This window comes from Mobula birostris, chromosome 6 (genome assembly GCF_030028105.1).
Source record: "Mobula birostris isolate sMobBir1 chromosome 6, sMobBir1.hap1, whole genome shotgun sequence".
Classification (NCBI taxonomy): Eukaryota; Metazoa; Chordata; class Chondrichthyes; order Myliobatiformes; family Myliobatidae; genus Mobula; species Mobula birostris.
Window position 1 is genome coordinate 215,653 of NC_092375.1, and position 24,654 is coordinate 240,306.

General features: G+C 43.7%; 1 protein-coding gene across 1 annotated transcript in view; it reads left to right on the forward strand.

Moving 5' to 3' along the window:
- pde9aa (phosphodiesterase 9aa) overlaps window positions 1-24,654 on the forward strand; it is a 267,251-nt gene that overhangs the window by 51,692 nt on the left and 190,905 nt on the right. The window contains exons 4-6 of the mRNA XM_072262191.1: window positions 3,140-3,183; window positions 23,208-23,262; window positions 23,350-23,420. Of these exons, the coding sequence (XP_072118292.1) occupies window positions 3,140-3,183; window positions 23,208-23,262; window positions 23,350-23,420 (170 nt within the window). The remainder of the gene's footprint in view (window positions 1-3,139; window positions 3,184-23,207; window positions 23,263-23,349; window positions 23,421-24,654) is intronic.

Below are 24,654 nucleotides of genomic sequence, written 5' to 3' on the forward strand. Positions count from 1 at the left end.
ATTCTTGCAGGAAGGTTTACTAGAGTTGTTGGAAGTGGTTTAAACTAATATGGCAGACAGAGCAAAAGAGTTAAATTGTACTACTGAGGCAAAATTCAAAAGGGTTAAGAACGGAGGACTGAAACTGCTGTATTTAAATGTGCATAACATGCGGAATAAGGTGGACAAACTCATGGCGCAATTAAAGATTGGTCAGTATGAAATTCGAGGCGTCACTGAATTGTGGCTGAAAGAAGGCCATAGTTGGGAGTTCAACATCAAAGGATATATTTTGTATCAAAAGGACAGGCAGGAAGGCATAGACAGTGCTGTGGCTCTGTTGGTAAGAGATGGAATTACATCTTTAGAAAGAGATGACTTAGGGTCAGAGAATGTTGAATCTTTGTGGGTGAAGTTAAGAAACTGCAAGGGTGAAAAAAAACCATTATGGGAATCGTATATAGGCCTCCAAATAGTAGCCAAGATGTAGGGTTGAGATTACAAAGGGGACCGAAAAAGGCATGTAATAAAGATAATGACACAGTTGTAATGGGGGACTTCAATATGCAGGTTGGTGTCAGATCACAAGAGGGAATTTTGTTGAATGCCTACAAGATGGCTTTTTAGAGCAGCTTCTACTTGAGCCTACTCAGGGAAAGGCTATCTTAGATTGGGTGTTGTGTAATAAATCTGATCTCATTAGGGAGCTTAATTTAAAGAAAGACTTACGAGACAGTGATCATAATATGATTGAATTCATACTGCAGTTTGAGAGGGAGAAGCACAAGTCACATGCATCAGTATCACAATGGAATAAAGGGAATTACAGAGACATGAGAGAGGAGCTTGCCCAGGTGTATTGGAGGGGGATACTGGTGGGGATGACGGCAGAGCAGAGATGGCTGAAGTTTCTGGGAATAGTTCACAGGCACAGGATAGATATGTCCCACAGAAGAAATTGTTTTCAAATGGCAGAGGTAGACAAGGGAAGTTAAGGGCTGCATAAAAGCCATGGGGAAGGCACATAAGGTAGCAAAAGTGAATGGGAAATTGGATGATTGGGAAGCTTTTAAAATACAACAAATGACAACTTAAAAAGCTTTAAGAAGGGAAAAGATGAAATATGATGGCAAACTAGCCAATAATATAAAGCAGGATACTAAAAGCTTATTTTTCAGTGTTATAAAGAGTAAAAGGCAGGTGAGTTAAAAATTGGACCACTGGAAAATGATGCTGGTGAGGTAGAAATGGGGGACAAAGAAATGTCAGATGAACTTAATGGGTACTTTGCATCAGTCTTCACTGTGGAAGACACTAGCAGTGTGTCTGCAGTCCATGAGTGTCAGGGAGCAGGACTGAGTACCATTGCTATTACAAAGGAACAAATGCTAAGGCAAACTCAAAGGCTTTAAGGTAGATAATTCACCTGGACCAGATGGACTACATCTAGTGACGTGAGAGAGGTTGCTGAAGAGGTAACGGATACATTGGTCATGATCTTCCAAGACTCATTTGATTCTGGCATGATCCCAGAGGAGTGAAATATTGTAAAAGTCACACCACTTTTAAGTAGGGAGGAGGGCAAAAGAAAGGAAATTATAGGCCAGATGGCCTAACCTTTGTGGTTAGGGAAAGTGTTGGAGTCTATTATTAAGGATGAGGTTTTGGGGTAGTTGGAGACTTATGATAAAATAAGTCAAAGTCAGCATGGTTTCTTTGAAGGGAAATCTTGCCTGACAAATCTGTTAGAGTTCTTCGAGGAAGCAACAAGCAGGGTGGACAAAGGAGAGGCAGTGGATGTCATTTACTTGGAACTTCACAAAGAATTTGATAAGGTGCCACACATGAGACTGCTTAACAAGATAAGCTCATATGGCGTTACAGGAAAGATACTGGCATGGATAGAGGAATGGCTGACAGGCAGGGGGCAGCAAGTGGAAATAAAAGGAGCCTTTTCTGGTTGGCTGCCGGTGACTAGTCGTGCTCCTCAGGGGTCAGTATTAGGACCGCTACTTTGCACATTGTTTGTCGGTGATTTAGATAATGGAATTGATGGCTTTGTGGCAAAGTTTGCGGATGATACAAAGATAGCTGGAGGGGCGGTAGTGCTGAAGAAGCAATGCGATTGCAGCAGGATTTAAATTGGAAGAATGGGCAAAAAAGTGGCACATGGAATACAGTGTTGGGGAATGTATGTTAATGCATTTTGGTAAAAGGAACAATAGTGCAGACTATTATCTAAATGAGAAGAAGGTTCAAACATTTGAGGTGCAGAGGGACTTAGGAGTCCTTGTGCAAGACACTCAGAATGTTAATTCACAGGTTGGGTCTGTGGTAGAGAAGGCAAATGCAATGTTGGAATTTATTTCAAAGGGAATAGACTGTATAAGCAAGGAGATAATGCTGAGCCTTTATAAGACACTAGTCAGGCCACACTTGGAGTATTGTCAATAGTTTTGGGCCCCATAGGTGAGAAAAGATGTGTTGTCATTGGAGAGAGTCCAGAGGAGGTTCAGGAGGATGATTCTAGGAATGAAGGGGTTAACATATGTGGAGTGTTTGGCAGTTTTGGGCCTGTACTCACTGGAATTTCGAAGAATGCAGGGTGGGGGGGGGCGGGGGAGGGATCTCATTTAAACCTACTGAATGTTGAAAGGACTTGATAAGGTGGATGTGGAGAGGACGTTTCCTTTAGTGAGGGTATCCAGAACTAAAGGGCACAGCCTCAAAATAGAGGGGTGACCTTTTAGAACAGAGGCAAGGAGGAATATTTTTAGCCAGAGAATAGTGAATCTGTGGAATACTCTGCCACAGACTGTGGTGGAGAGCAAGTCCACGTGCACATTTAAGGCAGAAGTTGATTGTTCCCTGATCGGTCAGGCCATCAAAGGATACAGCGAGAAGGCAGGTGTATGGGGTTGAGTGGGATCCATAATCAGCCATGATGGAACGGAGGAGCAGACTCGATGGGCTGAATGGCCTAATCCTGCTCCTCTGTCCTATGGTTTTATGGTTTTAGTAACTAGTCATTAACTGAACAACAAAATCTTTAATGTATACTCGAAATGTTAAGATGTTACTTACAATTTCCAGTATCAGCATTACTGTATCTCAGCTTCTCCCCCATATTAACCAACCTCTTTTCATCTCTTAATTCCAGCACTCCGTACAGGGTCATCACTTTGTCTGGTGTGCAATTATCAGGTAAGCTGTTGTAGAAAGTAGAACATTACAGCACAGTACAGACCATTCAGCCCATCATGTTGTGCCAAACTTCTAACCCATTTCTAGATCACTCTAACCCTTCCCTCCCACGTAACGTATTTTTCCATCATTTATGTGTCTATCTAAGAGTCTTTTGAATGTTCCTAATAGATCTGGCTCTACCATAACCCCAGACAGAACATTCCACACACACATCACTCTGAAAAACCTACCTCCGACATAATCTTCAATCACCTTAAAATTATGTCCTCTTATTAGCCAGTCTACCTGAGGAAAAAAACCCTTGCTGTCCACTTGATCTATGCCTCTCATACACTATCAAGTCATCTCTCATCCTCTATTCCAAAGAGAAAAGCCTAGCTTGCTCAAATTTTCCTCATCAGATATACACTTTAATCCAGGGAGCATCCTCATAAAAGTCTCCTCTGCACCCTCTCTAAAGTTTCCATATCCTCTTATAATGAGGAACTGAACACAGTACCCCATGTGGTTGAACCAGAGTTTTATATAGCTGCAGCACTACCTTGCTGCTCTTGAACTCAGTCCCCCAACTAATGAAGGCCAACACACAATAACCTTCTTAATCACCTTATGAACATTTGTGGCAACTTTGTAGGATCCATGGACGTGAACCGCAAAATCCTTCTGTTCTTCTGCACTGCTAACATATCTGCATTAATCCAGTACTCTGCCTTCAAGTTCAACCTTCCAAAGTGAATCTTCTTGGGATTGAATACCATCTGCCACTTCTGAGCCCAGCTCTGCATCCTATCAAGGTCCTGTTGTAACTACAACAACTGTCTACACTATCTACACCACCACCAAACTTCATGTCATTTCCACACTCACTCTATCAAGCCTTTCACCATTTGATAGGTTTCATTTAGGTTATCCCTCATTCTTCTGAATTTCCTTGAATACAGGCCCAGAGCCATAAAACGTTCTTCGTATGACAAGCTGTTTAATCATGAACAACCTTTGATTCCTCTCCAGTTTCAGCACAACCTTTCTAAGGGGCCCAAAACTGCTCACAACTCCAAATGTGGCCTGAACTATGCTTTATAAAGTCTCAACATTATATCCTTGCTTTTATATTTTAGTCCAAAATGAATGCTAACATTGCATTTGCCTTCCTCACCACAGATCCAACCTGCAAATTAATCAGTAAGGAATGCTGCACAAGGACTCTCAAGTCCCTTTGTGTCTCAGATTTTTGAATTTTCTCTCTATTTAGAAAATAATCATCCCTTTCATTTCTTCTAGCAATGTGCATGATCATATCCTTCATGACACTGTATTCCACCTGCTATTGCATTGCCCATTCTCCTAATCCGTCTAAGTCCTTCTGTAGGCTGTCTACTTCCTTAAAACTTCCTGTCCCTCCATTTATCTTCATATCATCTGCAAACTTTGCAACAAAGCTGTCAATTCCATCACTGAGTCATTAACATATAATGCAAAAAGAATCGGTCACCGACAGAGACCCCTGTGGAACATCACTAGTTACCGACAGCCAGCCAGAAAAGACTCCCTTTATTCCCTCTCTGCCTCCTGTCAGTCAGCCACTGGTTCATCCATACTAGAATCTTTCCTGTAATGCCATGGGCTTGAAGCTTGTTAAGCAGCCTCATGTGTGGCACCTTGTTAAAGGCCTTCTGAAAATCCAAGTACACAACATCAACCAATTCTCCTTTGTCTATCTTGCTTGTTATTTCTTCAAAGAATTCCAACAGATTTGTCAGGCAAGCTATTCCCTTGAGGAAACTATGCTAACTATGACCCATCTAACATGTGGCTCCAAGTGCCCTGAAACCATGTCCTTAACAATCGACTCCAACATCTTCCCAACAATTGAGGTTAGACTAACTGGCCTATAATTTCCTTTCTTCTGCCGCTCTCCCTTCTTGAAGAGTATAGTAACATTTGCAATTTTCCATTCTTTCAGAACCATTCCAGAATCTAGTGATTCTTGAAAGATCCTTACTAATGCCTTTTCAGCCATCTCTTTCACAACTCTGGGGTATAAACCATCTGAACTCGGTGACATATCTACCTTCAGACCTTTTAGTTTCACAAGAACCTTCTCCCTAGTAATGGTAACTTCACATTCTTCATGACCCCTGACACCTGGAACTTCCACCATAATGCTAGATTCTTCCACAGTGAAGAATACTTATTCAGTTCATCTGCCATTTCATTACCCCCCATTACTACCTCTTCAGCATTGTTTTCCAGAGGGCTGATATTCACGGTCACCTCTCTTTTACACTTAATGTATCTGAAGAAACTTTTAGTATCCTCTTTAATATTATTGGCTAGCGTCTTCCATCTTTACCTTCTTAATGACTTTTTAAGTTGCCTTCTGTTGGCTTTTAAAAGCTTCCAAATCCTCTAAATTCCCACTAATTTTTGCTCTATTATATACCCTCTCTTTGGCTTTTATGTTGGCTTTGACTTCCCTTGTTTACCACAGTTGTGTCATCTTGCCTTTAGAATGTGTATATCCTGTGCCTTCCAAATTGCATTCAGAAATTCCAGCCATTGCTGCCTTGCTGTCATCCTTACGGTATTTTTTCCAATCATTTCTGGCCATCTCCTCTCTCATGCCTCTGTAATTCCCTTTACTCCATTGTAATACTGATACATCTGACTTTAGCTCCTCTTCATATTGCAGGGTGAATTTCTATCATATTATGATCATATCAGATCAGAGTCTGTAATAACTCCCAGACTTTTTACCCTTGTATTTCCTTGGGTCTATCCACAATTCAACACCTTCCAACCCTTTGTCACCTCTTTCTGATGCTTTGATTTCATTTTTTTTTAACCAACAGAGCAACACCACCCTCCTGCCTTCCTGCCAGTCCCTTCGATGCAGTGTGTATCCCTGGACTTTAAGCTCCCAGCTATAATCGTCTTCCAGCCATGATTCAACATCACACATGCCATTCTGTAACTGTGCTTCAAGTTCATCTACCTTATTCCGTACACTGCACGCATTTAAATATAACACCTTCAGTCCTCTATTTCCCCTTTTTGATTTTGTTCGCCTTTTACGTTGCTAGTTCATTCAGTTGACTGCAATTCTGCCCATCATCAGCCTTTCATTGCTAGGAGCCTCAATACACATTGCCTCTGTTCGTAAACCAACTACCTCGTCCTCAACAATATCACTCCAGTTCCCATCGCCCTGCCAAATTAGTTTAAACCCATCTGAACAACTCTAGCCAACCTGCCCACAAGGATATTGGTCCCCTGCAGATTCAGATGTAACCCATCCTTTTCGTACAGGTCATATCTTCCCCAGAAGAGACCCCAGGAAGTTGTCACCATCTCCTAAAAAGTTCACCTTTTGAGAGATCTGTCACCAGACCAGTTTCACTGCCTAGTACCACATCTGGTATGGCCTCACTTCTAGCCAGCCTGACTACATATTGCGTCAGAACACCACAAGAATGAAGAGCAGAATCTGGCTATTCAGCCTATCGTGTCTGCTCTGCCTTTTCATCATGGCTGGAAGACCATTATAGCTGGGAGCTTAAAGTAGAGGGATACACAATGCATCGAAAGGACTGGCAGGAAGGCAGGAGGGTGGTGTTGCTCTGTTGGTAAAAAATGAAATCAAATCATCAGAAAGAGGTGACAAAGGGCTGGAAGATCCACTTACCTCTCAACCCCATTCTCCTGCCTTCTCCCCATAACCTTTCACATGCTGACTAATCAAAAACCTTTCAACCTTTGCTTCAAAAGCAGAGTGTCCTGGCCTCCACAGATGCCTGTGGCAATGAAATTCACAGATTCATCACCATCTGGCTAAAGAAATTTCTCCTCACCCATTCTAAATGGATGTCCTTTATTTTGAGGCTGTGCCTTCTGATCCTAGACTACCCCACTACAGGAAACATCCTCTTCACATCCACTCTATCTAGGCATTTCAACATTCAATAGGTTTCAATAACATCACCCCGCATTCCTCTCAATTCCAGTGAGTACAGGCCAAGAGACCATAAAACATAGGAGTGGAATTGGGCCATTTGGCCCCTGGAGTCTGCTCCACCATTCGATCATCGCTAATCCTTTTATCCCCTTCCTCAGCCCCACTCCCCAGCCTTCTCCCCATAACCTTTGATGCTGTGGCCAATCAAGAACCTATCAATCTCCATCTTAAATACACCCAACGACCTGGCCTCCACAACTGCCTGTGGTAACAAATTCCACAAATTCAACACCCTCTGGCTGAAGAAATATTTCCGCATCTCTGTTTTAAATGGTCGCCCCTCTATCCTGAGGTTGTACCCTTTTGTCCTAGACTCCTCACCATAGAAAGAATCCTTTTCACATCTACTCTGTCTAGGCCTTTTAACATTCAAAAGGTTTCAATGAGATTCCCCCTCATCCTTCTGAATTCAGCGAGCACAGACCCAGAGCTATCAAACGTTCCTCATGTAACTGTTTCATTTCTGGAATCCCTGTGAACCTCAGCTGAACTCTCTCCAATGCCAGCACATCTTTTCTTAGATAAGGAACCCAAACCTGTTCACAATACTCAGTGAGGCTTCGGAATTGCCTTATAAAGCCTCAGCATCACATCCTTGCTCTTATATTCTAGACCTCCTGAAATGAATGCTAATATTGCATTTGCCAGACCCTGCGGAACACCACTAGTCATAGATAGCCAACCAGAAAAGGATCCTTTTATTTCCACTTGCCGCCTCCCTACCAATCAGCCAATGCTCCAACCATACCAGTAGCTTTCCTGTAATACCATGGACTCTTAACTTGGTAAGTAGCCTCACGTGTGTCACCTTGTCAAAGGCCTTCTGAAAGTCCAAATGTACAACATCCACTGCATCCCCTTTATCTATCCTACTTGTAATCTCCTCAAAGAAACATAGAAAACCTACAGCACAATACAGGCCCTTCGGCCCACAAAGCTTTATCAAACATGTCCTTACCTTAGAATTTACCTAGGGTTACCCATAGCCCTCTATTTTTCTAAGCTCCATGTACGTGTCCAGGAGTCTGTTAAACGACCCTATCGTATCCGCCTCCACTGTTGCCGGCAGCCCATTTCATACACTCACACTCGCTGCATAAAAAACCTACCCCTGACATCTCCTCTGTACATACTTCCAAGCACCTTTAAACTGTGCCCTCTCGTGTTAGCCATTTCAGCCCTGGGAAAGAGCCTCTGACTGTCCACACGATCAATGCCTCTCATCATCTTATACACCTCTATCAGGTCACCTCTCATCCTCCATCACTCCATGGAGAAAGGGCTGAGTTCACTCAACCTATTCCCATAAGGCATGCTCTCCAAACCAGGTAACTTCCTTGTAAATCTCCTCTGCACCCTTTCTATGGTTTCCACATCCTTCCTGTAGTGAGGCAACCAGAACTGAGCACAGTACTCCAAGTGGGGTCTGACCAGGGTCCTATATAGTTGCAACATTACCTCTCAGCTCCTAAACTCAATCCCATGGTTGATGAAGGCCTCCTTAACCACAGAGTCAACCTGCACAGCAGCTTTGAGTGTCCTGTGGACTTGGACCACAAGATCCCTCTGATCCTCCACACTGCCAAGAGTCTTACCATTAATACTATATTCTGCCATCATATTTGAACTATCAAAATGAACCACCTCATACCTCTCTGGGTTGAACTCCATCTGCCATTTTTCAGCCCAGTTTTGCATCCTATCAATGTCCCACTGTAACCTCTGACAGCCCTCCACACTATCCACAACATCCCCAACCTTTGTGTCATCAGCAAACTTACTAACCCATCCCTCCACTTCCTCATTCAGGTCATTTATAAAAATCACAAAGAGTAGGAGTCCCAGAACAGATCCCTGAGGCACACCACTGGTCACCAACCTCCGTGTAGAATGTGACCCATCTACAACCACTGGTTCATCAGGCAGGACTTTCCCTGAAGGAAACCATGCTGACTTTGTACTATCTTGTCCTGTGTCACCAAGTACTCCATCACCTCATCCTTCACAATTGAATCTAACATCTTCCCAACCACTGAGGTCAGGCTAACTGGTCTATCATTTCCTTTCTGCTGCCTCCATCCTTTCTTAAAGTGACATTTGCAATTTTCCAGTCCTCTGGCAACATGCCAGAGTCCAATGATTTTTGAAAGGTCATTACGAATGCCTCCACAATCTCTAAGCTATCTCTTTCAGAACCCTAGGGTGCAGTTCATTTGGTCTGGGTGACTTGTGTATCTTTAGGTCTTTCAGCTTTTTGAGCACCTTCTCCCTTGTAATGGTAACAACACTCACTTCCCTCACACCCATCAACACCCTTTACTCTGCTAGTGCCTTCCACAGTGAAGAATAATGCAAAATACTCACTTAGTTCTTCTGCTATCTCCTTGTCTCTCATTATTTCTCCAGCCTCATTTTCTAGCGGTCCTATATCCACTCTTATCTCTTTTTTTTCCCCCCACACTTGTAAAGCTTTTTCTATCCACCTTAATATAGTTTGCTAGCTTGCTTTCGTATTTCATCTTTTTCCCTCCTAATAATTATTTTAGCTGCTTTCTGTAGGTTTTTAAAAGCTTCCCAGTCCTCTTGCCTTCCTGCTAATTTTTGCTTTGTTGTATGCCCTCTCTTTTGCTTTTACATTAGCTTTGACTTCTCTTGTTATCCAAGGTTGTACTAATTTACCATTTAGCATTTCATTTTTGGAATACATCTATTCTGTACCTTCAATTTTTCCAAAGAAAATTAAGCTGCTCTGCAGTCATTCCTGCCAGCAGCTTCTTCCAATTTACTTTGGCCAACTTCTCTCTTATACCACTGTACTTTCCTTTACTCCACCGAAATACTGCCATGTCAGACTTTACATTTTCTCTATCAAATTTCAAGTTGAACTCATTGTAACCGGTTCATTACATAACATCCAATCCAGTATAGCTGTTCCCTAATAGGCTAAATGATAAACTGCTCAAAAAAAGTCATCTCTTGAGATACGTTACCAACCTGATTTGCTTTTCCTTCCTACATCATTGGTACCAATATGTACCAGGACATCTGGCTGCTCTCCTTCCCCCTGCAAAATGCTATGGACATGATCTGTGATGTCTCTGATCCTGGTACCTGGGAGGCTGGGTGTCACTTTCACATCTGCAGAATCTCTTATCTGGTCCTCTGACTGTTGAGTCACACAGCACTACCATTCAACTTTTCTGTCTCTTTTCCTTCAGCACCACTGACCTGTGCTCAGTGTCAGAAACCTGGCTTCCATGGCATCCCCCTGGGAGGTCAACCACCACAACAGTATCCAGAATGGTATACTTATTATAAAGAGAAATGGCCACAGGGATGTTCTGCACTCACTGCGTATTCACCTTCACATTCCTCCTCCTGACAGTCACCCAGCTATCCACCTCCTGCAACTCTGGGATGACTACTTCCTCACTCACTCTCCTGTACAAGCCAAAGGTCATCCAGCTACTGCTCCAGATCCCTAACATGGTCTTCAAGGAGCTGCAGCCGGATGCACTTTACAAAGATGTAGTTCCTTGGGAGACTCTGGGTCTCCCAGGACTCCATTATCTGGCATGAAGAACACACAGCAGCCATTTAAACCACACTAAGTACCCCTGACACAGTAAGAAAAAAGGGAAACTTTACAGAAACATACTCAGAGCCAATGCCTCTTCCGGGACAGCTTGACACTCCCACTCTCACCACTGGCCCACTGCCAACAATGGCCGCTCCATTTGCCCCTTCTGTAGTTTCATTTATACTTCTTTGCGCTGCTCCTGCCACTGATCAAGCCGCAGGAATGACATTGATCACCCACGAAGGTCTTCTTTAAAACGAGCGCAGCTGACCTGTAAGTGACCTCCTCACTGTGCACTGCTCCCGCTGCTAACTAGGCCGCTGGAATGATCAATTGCTGCTCATTTGGTAACCCTTCTGTTCCCAAAATCATTTTTATGAAACTCCTTTAAACCTTCTGCAATGTCAGGACATTCTTTCTTAGACAAGGCTCCTAAGTTCCTCAAGCACCATCGCCCTAGTAATAGCAACTGCACTCACTTCTACCCCTGCCACACTCAAAAAAAATCTGGCATACCACTGGTGTCTTCCATCATGAAGACTGGTGCAAGACTTTGATTCAGTTTGTCTGCCATTTCCTTGCCCCCTGTTTCTATCTGTCCAGTGCCATTTTCAGTGCTACTCTCACCTCCCTTTTACTCTTTATACATCTGAAAAACCTCATTATCATTTTTGATATTATTGGCTAGCTTAGCTTCATATTTCATTTCCTCAGCATTTTTTTTAAAAAAAGTCAGCTTCTGTTGGTTTTAAAAAATTTTCCAATCCTCTTAACTTCCTACAGTTTTTGCTCTTATTGTATGCTTTCTCTTTTACTTTTATGGTGGCTTTGACTTTCCTTGTCTGTCACAGCTGTGTCATCCTACTTTTAGAATACTTTCTCTTCTTTGGGATGCATATATCCTGAATCTTCCAAATTGCTCCCAGAAACTCCAGCTATTCCTGCTCTGTTGTCATTCCTGATAGAGTTCCTTTCCAATCATCCAGAGCCTCTCTATGCCCCTCTAATATCGATATATCTGACTTTGGCTTCTCCCTCTCAAATTGCTGGGTGAATTCTATTATATTATGATCACTTTTTCTTCAGGGTTTCAGAACTTTAAGCTCCCTAATCATATCCAGTTCATTACACATCAACCAATCCAGAATTGCTGAATCCCTAGTGGGCTCAACCACAAGCTGCCCCAAAAAGTCATCTCAGAGGCACTTCACCAGTTCTCCCAATATTAAAATCCCCCATGAGTAATATAACATTGCTTTATTGACATTCTTTTTCTATCTCCTGCTGTAATTTGTAGACCACATCCTGTTCCCATCAGAGTCTTACACTTGCAGCTTCTTAACTCTACCCACAAGGATTCCACATCTTCCAATCCTGTGCCACCTCTTTCTAAAGATTTGATTTCATTTTTTTCTTAACCAGTAGAGCTACTGCTTTTCCTCTGCCAACCTGCCTGCCCTTTTGATACAATTATATCCTTGGATGGTAAGCTTTCAACTACAATTGTCCTTCAACCATGTCTCTGATACCCACAATGTCATACCTGCCAATCTCTAACTGCACCACAAGATCATCTGCCTTACTTCATATACTGTGTCCTTCAGTCCTGTATTTGTCACCCTTTTCTATTTTGTCAGCCTTTTACACTGCAACCTATCCCACTGACTACAATTTTGCCCTATCTTCTGACAGTCTCACAATACACTACCTCTACTGGTAAAGCACCATTCTTATCCACAGCCCTATCACTCCAGTTCCCATCCCCCTGCCTAATTAGTTTAAACCCTTCCCAAAAGCTCTAACAAATCTGCCCACAAAGATACTGGTCCCCTTCGGGTTCAGGTGTAATCCCTCCCTTTTGTACAGGTCATACCTTCCCCAGAAAAGATCCCAATGATCCATAAATTTGAAACCCTACCCCCCTGAACTAGTTCCTCGGCCATGCATTCATCTGGCAAATCATCCTATTCTTGCTCTCACCGGCGTGTGGTACAGGCAACAATCAAGAGATTGTTACCCTGGAGATACTGCTTTTCAGCTTTCTACGTAGCCCTCTAAATTCTGTCTTTAGGATCCCCTCTCTTTTCCTTCCAATCTCATTGGTACCAAATCAGCCAAGACTTATGCCTGCTCACCCTCACCCTCCCCCTTTAGAATGTTGTGGCCTTGATCTGAGACATCCTCAACCCAAACTCCTGGGAGGCAGTGTACCACCTACATCTCTCTATTGCATCCACAAGCATTCATCTACTCCTCTAGATATGGAATCTCCTATCACCACCACTTCCTCCTCTGCCCCCTTCATTCTGAGCCACAGCCAGAGACCCGATCACTATGACCCCTTCCCCCAGTAGGTCATTTCTCCACCCCCACCCAACAGTATCCAACACATTATACTTGTTATTAAAGGAAATGGCCATAGGGGTCATCTGTACCAGCTACCAATTTCCTTTCCTTGTCCTGACAGTCACCCATTCACCTGCCTCCTGCAGTCAAGGACTGACTACATTGCTGTAGCTCCTATCTATCACTTCCTCAATTTCCCTTATGAGCTGAAGGTCATCGAGTTGTAGCTCCAGTTCATTAACATTCTCTGAGGAGCTGCAGCTCAGAGCACCGGATACAGATATGGTTACCTGAAATGCTAGTTTCCCAGAATGCCCACATCTTACACACAGAACAAAGCACAGCCACTGGAGTCATTCTCACTGCCCAAATGATACACTTACAGATAAAAAATTAACAAGAAAAAGCTTACCAGACTCACCCACGTCTGTTAACACCCAAGCCTCGAGCCAAAGTCAAAAGTCTTTGCACTCTTTACACTGTCCTGCTCCAACAATGGTCACTGCCTTATTTTATTTGAATTTGCCCACTGTTCAAGCTCTGAAAACGTGGTTATGAAGCACTGATTTTTAAAGCTCCCTGCTCGACCTGGGTGAAGTCACCTTTACTTTTCACCTCCTAACTCTGACTGCACACCTTTCAAGCTCCTTCTCAGAGAACCTAACAAATTTGGGTGGGGGGGGGGGTGGTCATCATCTACAGAATTATAACAAGATCTTCAGGCATGGAGTAAACTCCAGACTCAAAGGCAGAAAGCAATGATGAGGATTTATTTGAAGAACAGAAGAGAAGAATAACAAATGACTCAGTGGACTTACTTGAGAGGGATAGAGTACACAGACCATTAGTTCACTCTGAACCCAAATTCAAGACTCAGCAATAAATGCTAGTCATGATAAACTTAAATAGTGCATGTTAAAACCAAACCCCAACAAACTAACAACTGGATTCACAAGGAACCTGTATTAAAAAACAAGTTGCATGAAAAACACAAGGAAAACTTAACAACTAAACCAGTCGCTTAACAAGTTCTAGTTTAAACAAATCAATGATGTTCAGGTGTTGGAATACGCAGGCCTGACTCTCTGCAGTGCCCCACGCTGGTCTGAAGAGTTCATGACAGGATCCCCACTTCCATGGCTGGCACCCTGGCACATGATGGCCCAAGGTGATCTGGATATCTGCTTTGATAGTCTGTAATTGACTGAGGATCCAAAGTTTTATTATAATTGCAGGCAGCATGATACTGGATTGATTCTCTGTGGAACTTTGAAAGGACCAATGTATTTCGGAGCCTATTTCCAAGATTCCACCCACATAGGAAAGTCTCAAGTGAAAAGCCAAACCTGCTGGCCAAAACAGAATGAAGGACCTGGTTGCTTTCGATGATTAGCCTGATGCTGCTGCTATTGGAAGCTGGCCATTAAAATTGATCTGACTTTTGAACATCTCTACCTACGCCTCTTATTGGCAGCAGGGACACCCACCTCAGACTCCTACCCAGGGAATGGAGGAGGACTGTGCATGAACTGATATTCAAAGAGTGACATCCCGCTGGCGTGTAAAGGATTATTATATGCAAACTCTGGCCATATAAGCTGGTCACACTATGTAGTCAGGTTTCCTGAAACCAAACACCTAAAGGATCTTTCCATATCCTGGTTCACTCTCTCTATCTGCCCATTGGTTTGTGGATGGAACCCAGAAGAAAGGCTAATAGAAGCCCCAAGGAGTGGACAAAAGGCTTCCAGAACTTAGACATGAATTGTGGGTCACAGTCTGAGACAATATCCTGGGGAAAGATGTATATCTTGAAGATATTTTATAACATAAGATTGGCCATCTCTGAAGATGTAGGAAGTTTGGAAAGGGGGATAAAGTGGCATATCTTTGAGAGAAACACAAGGTGATAGGTGAGGGGGAGGAATGAAGTAATTAGCTGGGAATTTGATTGGTGAAAGAGATACAGGGCTGGAGAAGAAGGAGTGTGATAGGTGGGAATAGGGGGCCATGGAGGAAAGAAAAAGAGGAAGGAGCACCAGAGAGAGGTGATGGGTAGGCAAGGAGATAAGGTGAGAGAGGGAAAAGGGATGAGGACTGGTGAAGGAGAGGGTGGGAGGGGCATTACCACAAGTTTGAGAAATCTCTGTTCTTACCATCAGGTTGGAGGCTACCCAGATGGAATATAAGGTGCTGTTCCTTCAACCCGAGTGTGGCCACATTGTGACAGAGGAGGCGGCCATGGATTGACATATTGGAATGGGAATGAGAAGTGGAATTGAAATGGGTGGCCACTGGGAGATCCTGCTTCTTCTCTCTGCCCTCCCCCACCTTTAAAATCTACTCATCTTTTTCTCTCCAGTCCTGCCGAAGGGTATTGCCCTGAAACATCGATTGTACTTTTTCCCAAAGATGCTGTCTGGCCTACTAAGTTCCTCCAGCATTTTGTGTGTGTGTGTGTTGCTTGGATTTCCAGTATCTGCAGATTTTCTTTTAATTGTGAATGACTGAAGCGGCAGCTGATTGGTGGGGGACAAAGACTGGAAATAAAGGGAACTTTTTCTGTTTGTCTGCTGCTCCATAGGGATCTGTGTTGGGACCAATTCTTCTTCCATTATATGACAATGACTTGGATGACAGAATTAATGATTTGTGTCCAAGCTTGCAGATGATATGAAGATTGGTGGAGAGGAAAATAGTTTTGAGGAACTAGCAAGGTTACAGAAGGACTTAGACAGATTAGGAAGATCGGCAAAGAAGTAGCAGATCCAATACAGTCAGAAAGTGTGCGGTCATGCACTTTGGTCAAAGAAATAAAAGAGTAGACTGTTTTCTAAATGGAGAGAAAATTCAAAAATCTGAGGTGCCAAGGGACTTGGGAATCCTCATGTAGGAATCCCTAAAAGTTCATTTGCAATTTGTGTCAATGTTGAAGAAGGCAAATGCAATGTTAGTATTCAATTGAAGAGGACAAGAATATAAAAGCAAAGATGTTATGCTGAGGCTTTATAAGGCACTGGTGAGGCTTCTCAGAGTATTGTGAGCAGTGTATGCCCTTTATCTAAGAAAGGATGTGCTGAGAACGTTCAAGGAAGGTTCACAAAAATTATTCCGGGATTAAAAGGCTTATCAGAGAGGAGGGAGGAGAAGATGGCGATGCAGCGCAGCGCACGCGGCCTCTCCGGTAAAATGATATCGTATTTGTTAAATAGGGGCCGTGCACAATCCTGATTTGATGGAGACGGACGTGAGAAGCACAGAGGAACATCTGAAGGAACTTCTGAAATGCCCGGTTCGCTGCCGCTGCCACTGTGCGATCGAGAATCTCCCGAGGGAAGGCCCCAAATCCTCGGCTTTGCCTGTTGCTGGGGTCGAAGTGCTCGGCAGAGATGGTGCTCAGTGCTCGGTGTCGGAGGGCTGGTCGGAGGCTCGAAGTTTTCGGACGGACTAAGAGTCGGACTGTGGTCGGGTGCTTCCAGGATGCTGCATCGGCAAGTTTGCGGCGCTGGAGGATCATGGCAGGGAGAGTTTTCTTCCTTCTACCGTCTGCATGAGATGTTGGGAGTTTCGAGAGACTTTGAGACTTTTCCCGTGCCCATGGTCTGTTCCATGTTTGGCAAAAGAATAAATCAAGGAAGATAGTGCACCCGTGGCTGACAAGAGAAATTAAGGATAGTATCAATTCCAAAGAAGCAGCATACAAATTAGCCAGAGAAAGTGGCTCACCTGAGGACTGGGAGAAATTCAGAGTTCAGCAGAGGAGGACAAAGGGCTTAATTAGGAAGGGGAAAAAAGATTATGAGAGAAAACTGGCAGGCAACATAAAAATGGACTGTAAAAGCATTTATAGATATGTAAAAAGGAAAAGACTGGTAAAGACAAATGTAGGTCCCCTGCAGGCAGAAACAGGTGAGTTGATTATGGGGAGCAAGGACATGGCAGACCAATTGAATAATTACTTTGGTTCTGTCTTCACTAAGGAGGACATAAATAATCTTCCAGAAATAGTAGGGGACAGAGGGTCCAGTGAGATGGAGGAACTGAGCGAAATACATGTTAGTAGGGAAGTGGTGTTAGGTAAATTGAAGGGATTGAAGGCAGATAAATCCCCAGGGCCAGATGGTCTGCATCCCAGGGTGCTTAAGGAAGTAGCCCAAGAAATAGTGGATGCATTAGTGATAATTTTTCAAAACTCGTTAGATTCTGGACTAGTTCCTGAGGATTGGAGGGTGGCTAATGTAACTCCACTTTTTAAAAAAGGAGGGAGAGAGAAACCGGAGAATTATAGACCAGTTAGCCTAACGTCGGTGGTGGGGAAACTGCTGGAGTCAGTTATCAAGGATGTGATAACAGCACATTTGGAAAGTGGTGAAATGATCGGACAAAGTCAGCATGGATTTGTGAAAGGAAAATCATGTCTGACGAATCTCATAGAATTTTTTGAGGATGTAACTAGTAGAGTGGATAGGGGAGAACCAGTGGATGTGGTATATTTGGATTTTCAGAAGGCTTTTGACAAGGTCCCACACAGGAGATTAGTGTGCAAACTTAAAGCACACGGTATTGGGGGTAAGGTATTGGTGTGGGTGGAGAGTTGGTTAGCAGACAGGAAGCAAAGAGTGGGAATAAACGGGACCTTTTCAGAATGGTAGGCGGTGACTAGTGGGGTACCGCAAGGCTCAGTGCTGGGACCCCAGTTGTTTACAATATATATTAATGACTTGGATGAGGGAATTAAATGCAGCATCTCCAAGTTTGCGGATGACACAAAGCTGGGTGGCAGTGTTAGCTGTGAGGAGGATGCTACGGGGATGCAGGGTGACTTGGATAGGTTGGGTGAGTGGGCAAATTCATGGCAGATGCAATTTAATGTGGATAAATGTGAAGTTATCCACTTTGGTGGCAAAAATAGGAAAACAGATTATTATCTGAATGGTGGCCGATTAGGAAAAGGGGAGGTGCAACGTGACCTGGATGTCATTATACACCAGTCATTGAAAGTGGGCATGCAGGTACAACAGGCGGTGAAAAAGGCGAATGGTATGCTGGCATTTATAGCGAGAGGATTTGAATACAGGAGCAGGGAGGTACTACTGCAGTTGTACAAGGCCTTGGTGAGACCGCACCTGGAGTATTGTGTGCAGTTTTGGTCCCCTAATCTGAGGAAAGACATCCTTGCCATAGAGGGAGTACAGAGAAGGTTCACCAGATTGATTCCTGGGATGGCAGGACTTTCATATGAAGAAAGAATGGATGAACTGGGCTTGTACTCGTTGGAGTTTAGAAGATTGAGGGGGGATCTGATTGAAACGTATAAGATCCTAAAGGGATTGGACAAGCTAGATGCAGGAAGATTGTTCCCGATGTTGGGGAAGTCCAGAACGAGGGGTCACAGTTTGAGGATAGAGGGGAAGCCTTTTAGGACTGAGATTAGGAAAAACTTCTTCACACAGAGAGTGGTGAATCTGTGGAATTCTCTGCCACAGGAAACAGTTGAGGTCAGTTCATTGGCTATATTTAAGAGGGAGTTAGATATGGCCCTTGTGGCTACGGGGGTCAGGGGGTATGGAGGGAAGGCTGGGGCGGTGTTCTGAGTTGGATGATCAGCCATGATCATAATAAATGGCGGTGCAGGCTCGAAGGGCCAAATGGCCTACTCCTGCACCTATTTTCTATGTTTCTATGTTCTTCTATCAAATTACAGTATTGCTTGCACTGTTCTAACTATATGTTATAATTATGTGGTTTTTGTCAGTTTTTCAGTCTTGGTCTGTCTTGTGTTTCTGTGATATCACACTGGAGGAACATTGTATCATTTCTTAATGCATGCATTACTAAATGACAATAAAAGGGGACTGCGTGTCCTCATAATCTAATCATATGAGGAGTGTTTGATGGCTCTGGGCCTGTACTCACTGTAATTCAGAAGAATGAGGGGTGGAAATAGCATTGAAACCTATTGAATGTTAAAAGGCCTCGAAAGAAGTGTTCATGGAGAGAGTTTAAGACCGGGGACACAGCCTCAGGATAAAGGGATGTCCATGTAGAAATGAGATCGAGGAAGAATTTCTTTAGACAGAGCATGGTGAATCGGTTGAATAAGTTGCCATAGGTAGCTGTAGAGACCAACACATTGGGTATATTTAAAGGATACAGTAAGAAGACAGGAGATTGGGGCTGAGAAAGAAATGGATCAGCCATGATGAAATAGTAAAGCAGACTTGATGGGCCAAATGGCCTAATTCTTTTCCTCCATCTCATGGCCTTATGGAAACACAAGACCAGGCATGGGTGAGAATAGGCAAAGGTTATAAAAGACCTTGGAGCAGTGATCTAGGTTCCTTATTTCAGACACAATCACACACTGAAACATAGTCCTTGATGTCCTTGGTTATGCCTGACCACCAGAATCATCTCCTAATGAACTCTAATGTGTGTGAAATTCTCGGGTGCCCAACCATGTTGGAGGCATGTTCCCAATTCAATACCTTAGAGTGAACTATGTCAGAGACAATGATATGACCGGGAAGTCCATTGCCTGGATCGGCTTTTCGCACAATAGAGTTGATCTCCATCTAATGGGAGCCACCAGCCATGAACCAGGAAAAATGGTCTCTGGTACTTCTTCCTTGTCGGATGTATCAAACTGTCTAGAGAGAATCTAGTTTCTGATTCTTGGAACCATGTCTGTAGGTTATATTAAAATGAAATCCATAGAAAAGCAGTGACTAATGTGCCTGCTGGGAGATCAGCCTCTTTGCATCTTGGATATAAACTAAGTTTTATGATCAGTGCAAACCACAGAGCAACATTTTGCTGGCTCCAGCCAATGTCCCCACTCTTTAACCGCCAGCTTGACAGTAAACAACTCTCTGTTGCCAATGTCATAATTCATCTTGGCGGGAGACAGGCATTTATTTAAGCAGGCACAAAGGTGTAATTTCTGGTCAGAGATGATTCATTGAGATAGCTGGGCTCCTACACTGATGTCTGAGGCATCAACCTCCACTACAAAAGATAGGTCGGGATCATGGGGAACAAGTACAGATGTTGTGGTAAATCCGATTTTAAAGTTGCAGCAAGTGGCTTCTGCCTCTGAAGTCCAACGGGAGGCCCTGCAGACCTTTTTGTGAGATTCATAAATGGGGCTGCAATAGAACTGAAGTTGCGAATGAAGCAACAATAGAATTTGGCAAACTCTAAAAAGACAAACAAGAAAAATCTGCAGATGCTGGAAATCCGAGCAACACACACAAAATGCTGGAGGAACTCAGCAAGCCAAGCAGCATCTATGGAAAAGAGTACAGTCGATGTTTCAGGTCTACACCCTTCGGCAGGACTGGAGGGAAAAAGCTGGAGTAGATTTGAAAAGTGGAGTGAGAGGAGAGAGAACCATTAGGCAATAGGTGAACCTTGGAGGGGGAGGAATGATGCAAAGAGCTAGGAGGTTAATTGGTGAAAGAGACAGAAGGTCATGGAAGGAAGAAAAACGGGGGGAGGAGCACCAGATGGAGCCATTGAGCGGGCAAGGAGATAACATGACAGAGGGAAAAGGGGACGGGAAATTGTGAAGGGGTGTGAGGCATTACTGGAAGTTTGAGAAATCGATGTGCATGCTATCAGGTTGGAGGTTACCCAAATGGAAACGACAGTGGAGGAGGCCATGGATGGACATATCGGAATGGGAATGGGAAGTGGAATTAAAATGGGTGGCCACTGGGACCACACAGAGTGTAGATGTTCGGTGAAGTGGTCTCCCAATCTGCACCAGTCTCACCAGTATAAAGACCCTAAAAAGAATTGGAGCTATTTAACCGATGTGGGTTGTGGCCAATTCCATACCGCTTGGGTCTTTTCAGTGTCCATCTGTATATTCCTGTTGGAAATGACAAATCCAAGGAAAGAAATTCTGGGGACATGGAACTTGCCATTCTCAAGTTTACAAAAAGTTGATTCTCCAATAGCCATTGAAGAACTTGTACACGTTAGACATATTCCTGAAGTATTCGAGAAAAAATAAGAATATCATCCAAATAAACAAATACAAAGCAGTTGAGCATTTCTTGGAGCACATCATTGATAATCATAATGTCCAGTGGAAGTGTTGAAGGCTATCTCTCATTCTTCTCCCTCTCCAATCTGGATAAGGCTGTAGGCATTCCAGAGGTCAGGTTTCACGAAGACAGTTGCTCCCTGTAATGGTCTGAATGCCATATTCATAAGAGGGAGTGGATACCGGTTCTTAATAGTAAACTTATTCAACCCCTGTCCGCTATCCTCCTGAGATACAAAAGAGAATCCCTCTCCAATAGGCCAAGTGGATGGTCAAGTAAACCCAGGTGGCAAAGTCTTCTTACTATACTTTGTATGGCTTGTCTCTGTGGAATGGATAAGGCATAGAGCCTTCCCCAGGGAGGACAAGTATCTGGTAGCAAGTCGATATGGAGGAAGCGTTGTGGCTTCCTTGTTGAATACTTCCAGCAAGTCTGAATATTCTGGAGGCACTCTAGACAACTTGGTTGACTTAAAGTCCAGTTCTGAGGAGTCAGAAGGCAACTTGGGACTTAAGCCATTTCTGGAGAAGATAGTCCTCAGAGTAGAATCAGTCTTCTCTGATCTGGTTGACTTCATAGGTATGACCTCTGGCCACTTTGAATGAGCATCCACAGCAATCAGGAACGTGGAGTCAATGTGCACTCTTTGCCATTCCCACGGGTGTAACAGTGTCTATGGGGTGGATTTTGAACTTCGGGCATCCCGAACAGCTGTTAGTCAAGTCTTCAATCTGTCTATTCCTGGCCACCACATGTAGCTCTTGGCAAGACTCTTCATTTTGACTGGAGCCAGGTGTCCTTCATGCAGATCCTCTAACACTCTGGTGCGCAGGTTAGAGGGAACCACACACGAGATCCACAGATCAGTGTTCTTTGACATACAGACGGTTGGTCTCATCTCACTGAGAAATCTGGAAACATTAAATTACCTTGAACTGGCCATCCTCACATGGTGATGTCATTGACTTTTGACAATGTCGGGTCATTCCTTATTTCTCTTTGTATTTCAGAATTTGTTTCCAGCAACCTGTCCACTAATGCTGTGTGGAACACCTCTGTTGGGTCACAGTATGAAGTCTTTTCTTCAATTGTCAGCTGTAAAAGATGTGGCATTGTGTGTTGTTTAGTACCCTTGAATTCTATATCACAAGAGTGTGCTCCTACGAAAAATGCCCAATGTTGCAACCAGGTAGCAGACATCACTGGGATTGAAAATGGACACAAGGAGCTGGTGGTCTGTCAGTAGAGTAAACTCTTATCTGTGGTGGTAGTGGTGGAACTTCTTTAATCTCCATACTAGGTTCTCCAGTGATCTTGAAGCAAATGCAGTGGGACGTTCAGATCCATCTTTCATAGTTTGTGACAAAATGGCACTAATGTCATAAGGGGACACATTGCACACCAGTCTGATGGACAGAGGTGGGTCAGAGAGGAGGAGAAGATGGCGGTGTGATGCAGGGCGCAGCGGCCACTCTGGTGAATGATATCTGTCATCTGTCAAGTAGGGTGCCGTGCACAATCCTGATTTGATGGAGACAGACATGAGAACATGGAGGAACATCTGGAGAAAATTCTGAAATGCCTGCTTCGCTGCCGCTGCTACTGTGTGATCTAGAATCTCCGGAGGAGAAGGCCCCGAGTCCTCAGCTTTGCTTGTTGCTCGGCGGCTGGGGTGGGGTCAAAGCGCTCGGCAGAAGATGGTGCTCGGAGAGGCTGTGTCAGAGGGGCTGGTCAGAGGCTCGAAGTTTTTGGACAGACTCAGAGTTGGCTGTGGTCAGGTGCTTCCAATGGAGGTTTATGGCAGGGAAGTGTCACCAGGGAAGGAGATATGGATAATTAGGGAAAGCAGATTGTGAAGATCAAAAGCAGGGTGGAATAAGAGTAGGAGATAGGAGGAACCAACGGAGAGTCCACATACTCTGAATGTCATGATTAAGGAAATGGTGTTTGGGGAAATAGCAATTTAGCAATTCATCCTAATTAGCTGTGAGAATCAATGTTTTTCACTTTTCTCATTTTAATCCAGAGAAAGATGAAGTTTTCCAGAGTGTTCTGGCTCAGGTTGCAGAACAATTCTCCAGGTAAGTCCCATGTTGTTAAAGACATTATATCACTCCCGCTAACTTACACATGAGGCTGGTTCATTAAATACTTTCTCTTTCAATCAGGGCTTTCAAGATTACAGAACTGAAATCTGAAGTTACCAATCGATTGGCCATTCTGGAGAAGAGAGTGGAGTGTACGTATGTTGTGATGAATACAGAACAATGTGCGTTACATGAAATACCCAGCATAGAAAGCAAGGGAAAATGAGTGTGAGTGAGTGAGTCTGTGTGACTGTGTGTGTGTGTGTGTGTGAGTGTGCCTGAGAGAGTGAATGTGAGTGAGTATGGGTGTGAGTGTGTGTGTGAGTTGTGTGACAGTGAATGTGAGTGAATGTGTGTGTTTGAGTGTGTGAGCCTGTCCAATCCCTTTAGAATTTATATGTTTCAATCAGATCCCCCCTCAATCTTCTAAATTCCAGCGAATATAAGCTCAGACGATCTAGTCTTTCATCATATGAAAGTCCTGCCATCCCAGGAATCAATCTGGTGAACCTTCTTTGTACTCCCTCTATGGCAAGGATGTCTTTCCTCAGATTAGGGGACCAAAACTGCACACAATACTCCAGGTGTGGTCTCACCAAGGCCTTGTACAACTGCAGTAGTACCTCCCTGCTCCTGTACTCGAATCCTCTTGCTATGAATGCCAGCATACCATTCGCCTTTTTCACCACCTGCTGTACCTGCATGCCCACTTTCAAAGACTGGTGTACAATGACACCCAGGTCTTGTTGCACCTCCCCTTTTCCTAATTGGCCACCATTCAGATAATAATCTGTTTTCCTGTTCTTGCCACCAAGGTGGATAACCTCACATTTATCTACATTAAATTGTATCCGCCATGAATTTGCCCACTCACCTAACCTATCCAAGTCACCCTGCATCCTCTTCACAGCTAACACTGCCGCCCAGCTTCGTGTCATCCGCGCACTTGGAGATGCTGCATTTAATTCCCTCATCTAAGTCATTAATATATATTGTAAACAACTGGGGTCCCAGCACTGAGCCTTGCGGTACCCCACTAGTCACTGCCTGCCATTCTGAAAAGGTCCCGTTTATTCCCACTCTTCGCTTCTTGTCTGCCAACCAATTCTCTATCCACATCAATACCTTACCCCCAATACCGTGTGCTTTAAGTTTGCACACTAATCTCCTGTGTGGGACCTTGTCAAAAGCCTTTTGAAAATCCAAATATACCACATCCACTGGTTCTCCCCTATCCACTCTACTAGTTACATCCTCAAAAAATTCTATGAGATTCATCAGGCATGATTTTCCTTTCACAAATCCATGCTGACTTTGTCCGATGATTTCACTGCTTTCCAAATGTGCTGTTATCACATCCTTGATAACTGACTCTAGCATTTTCCC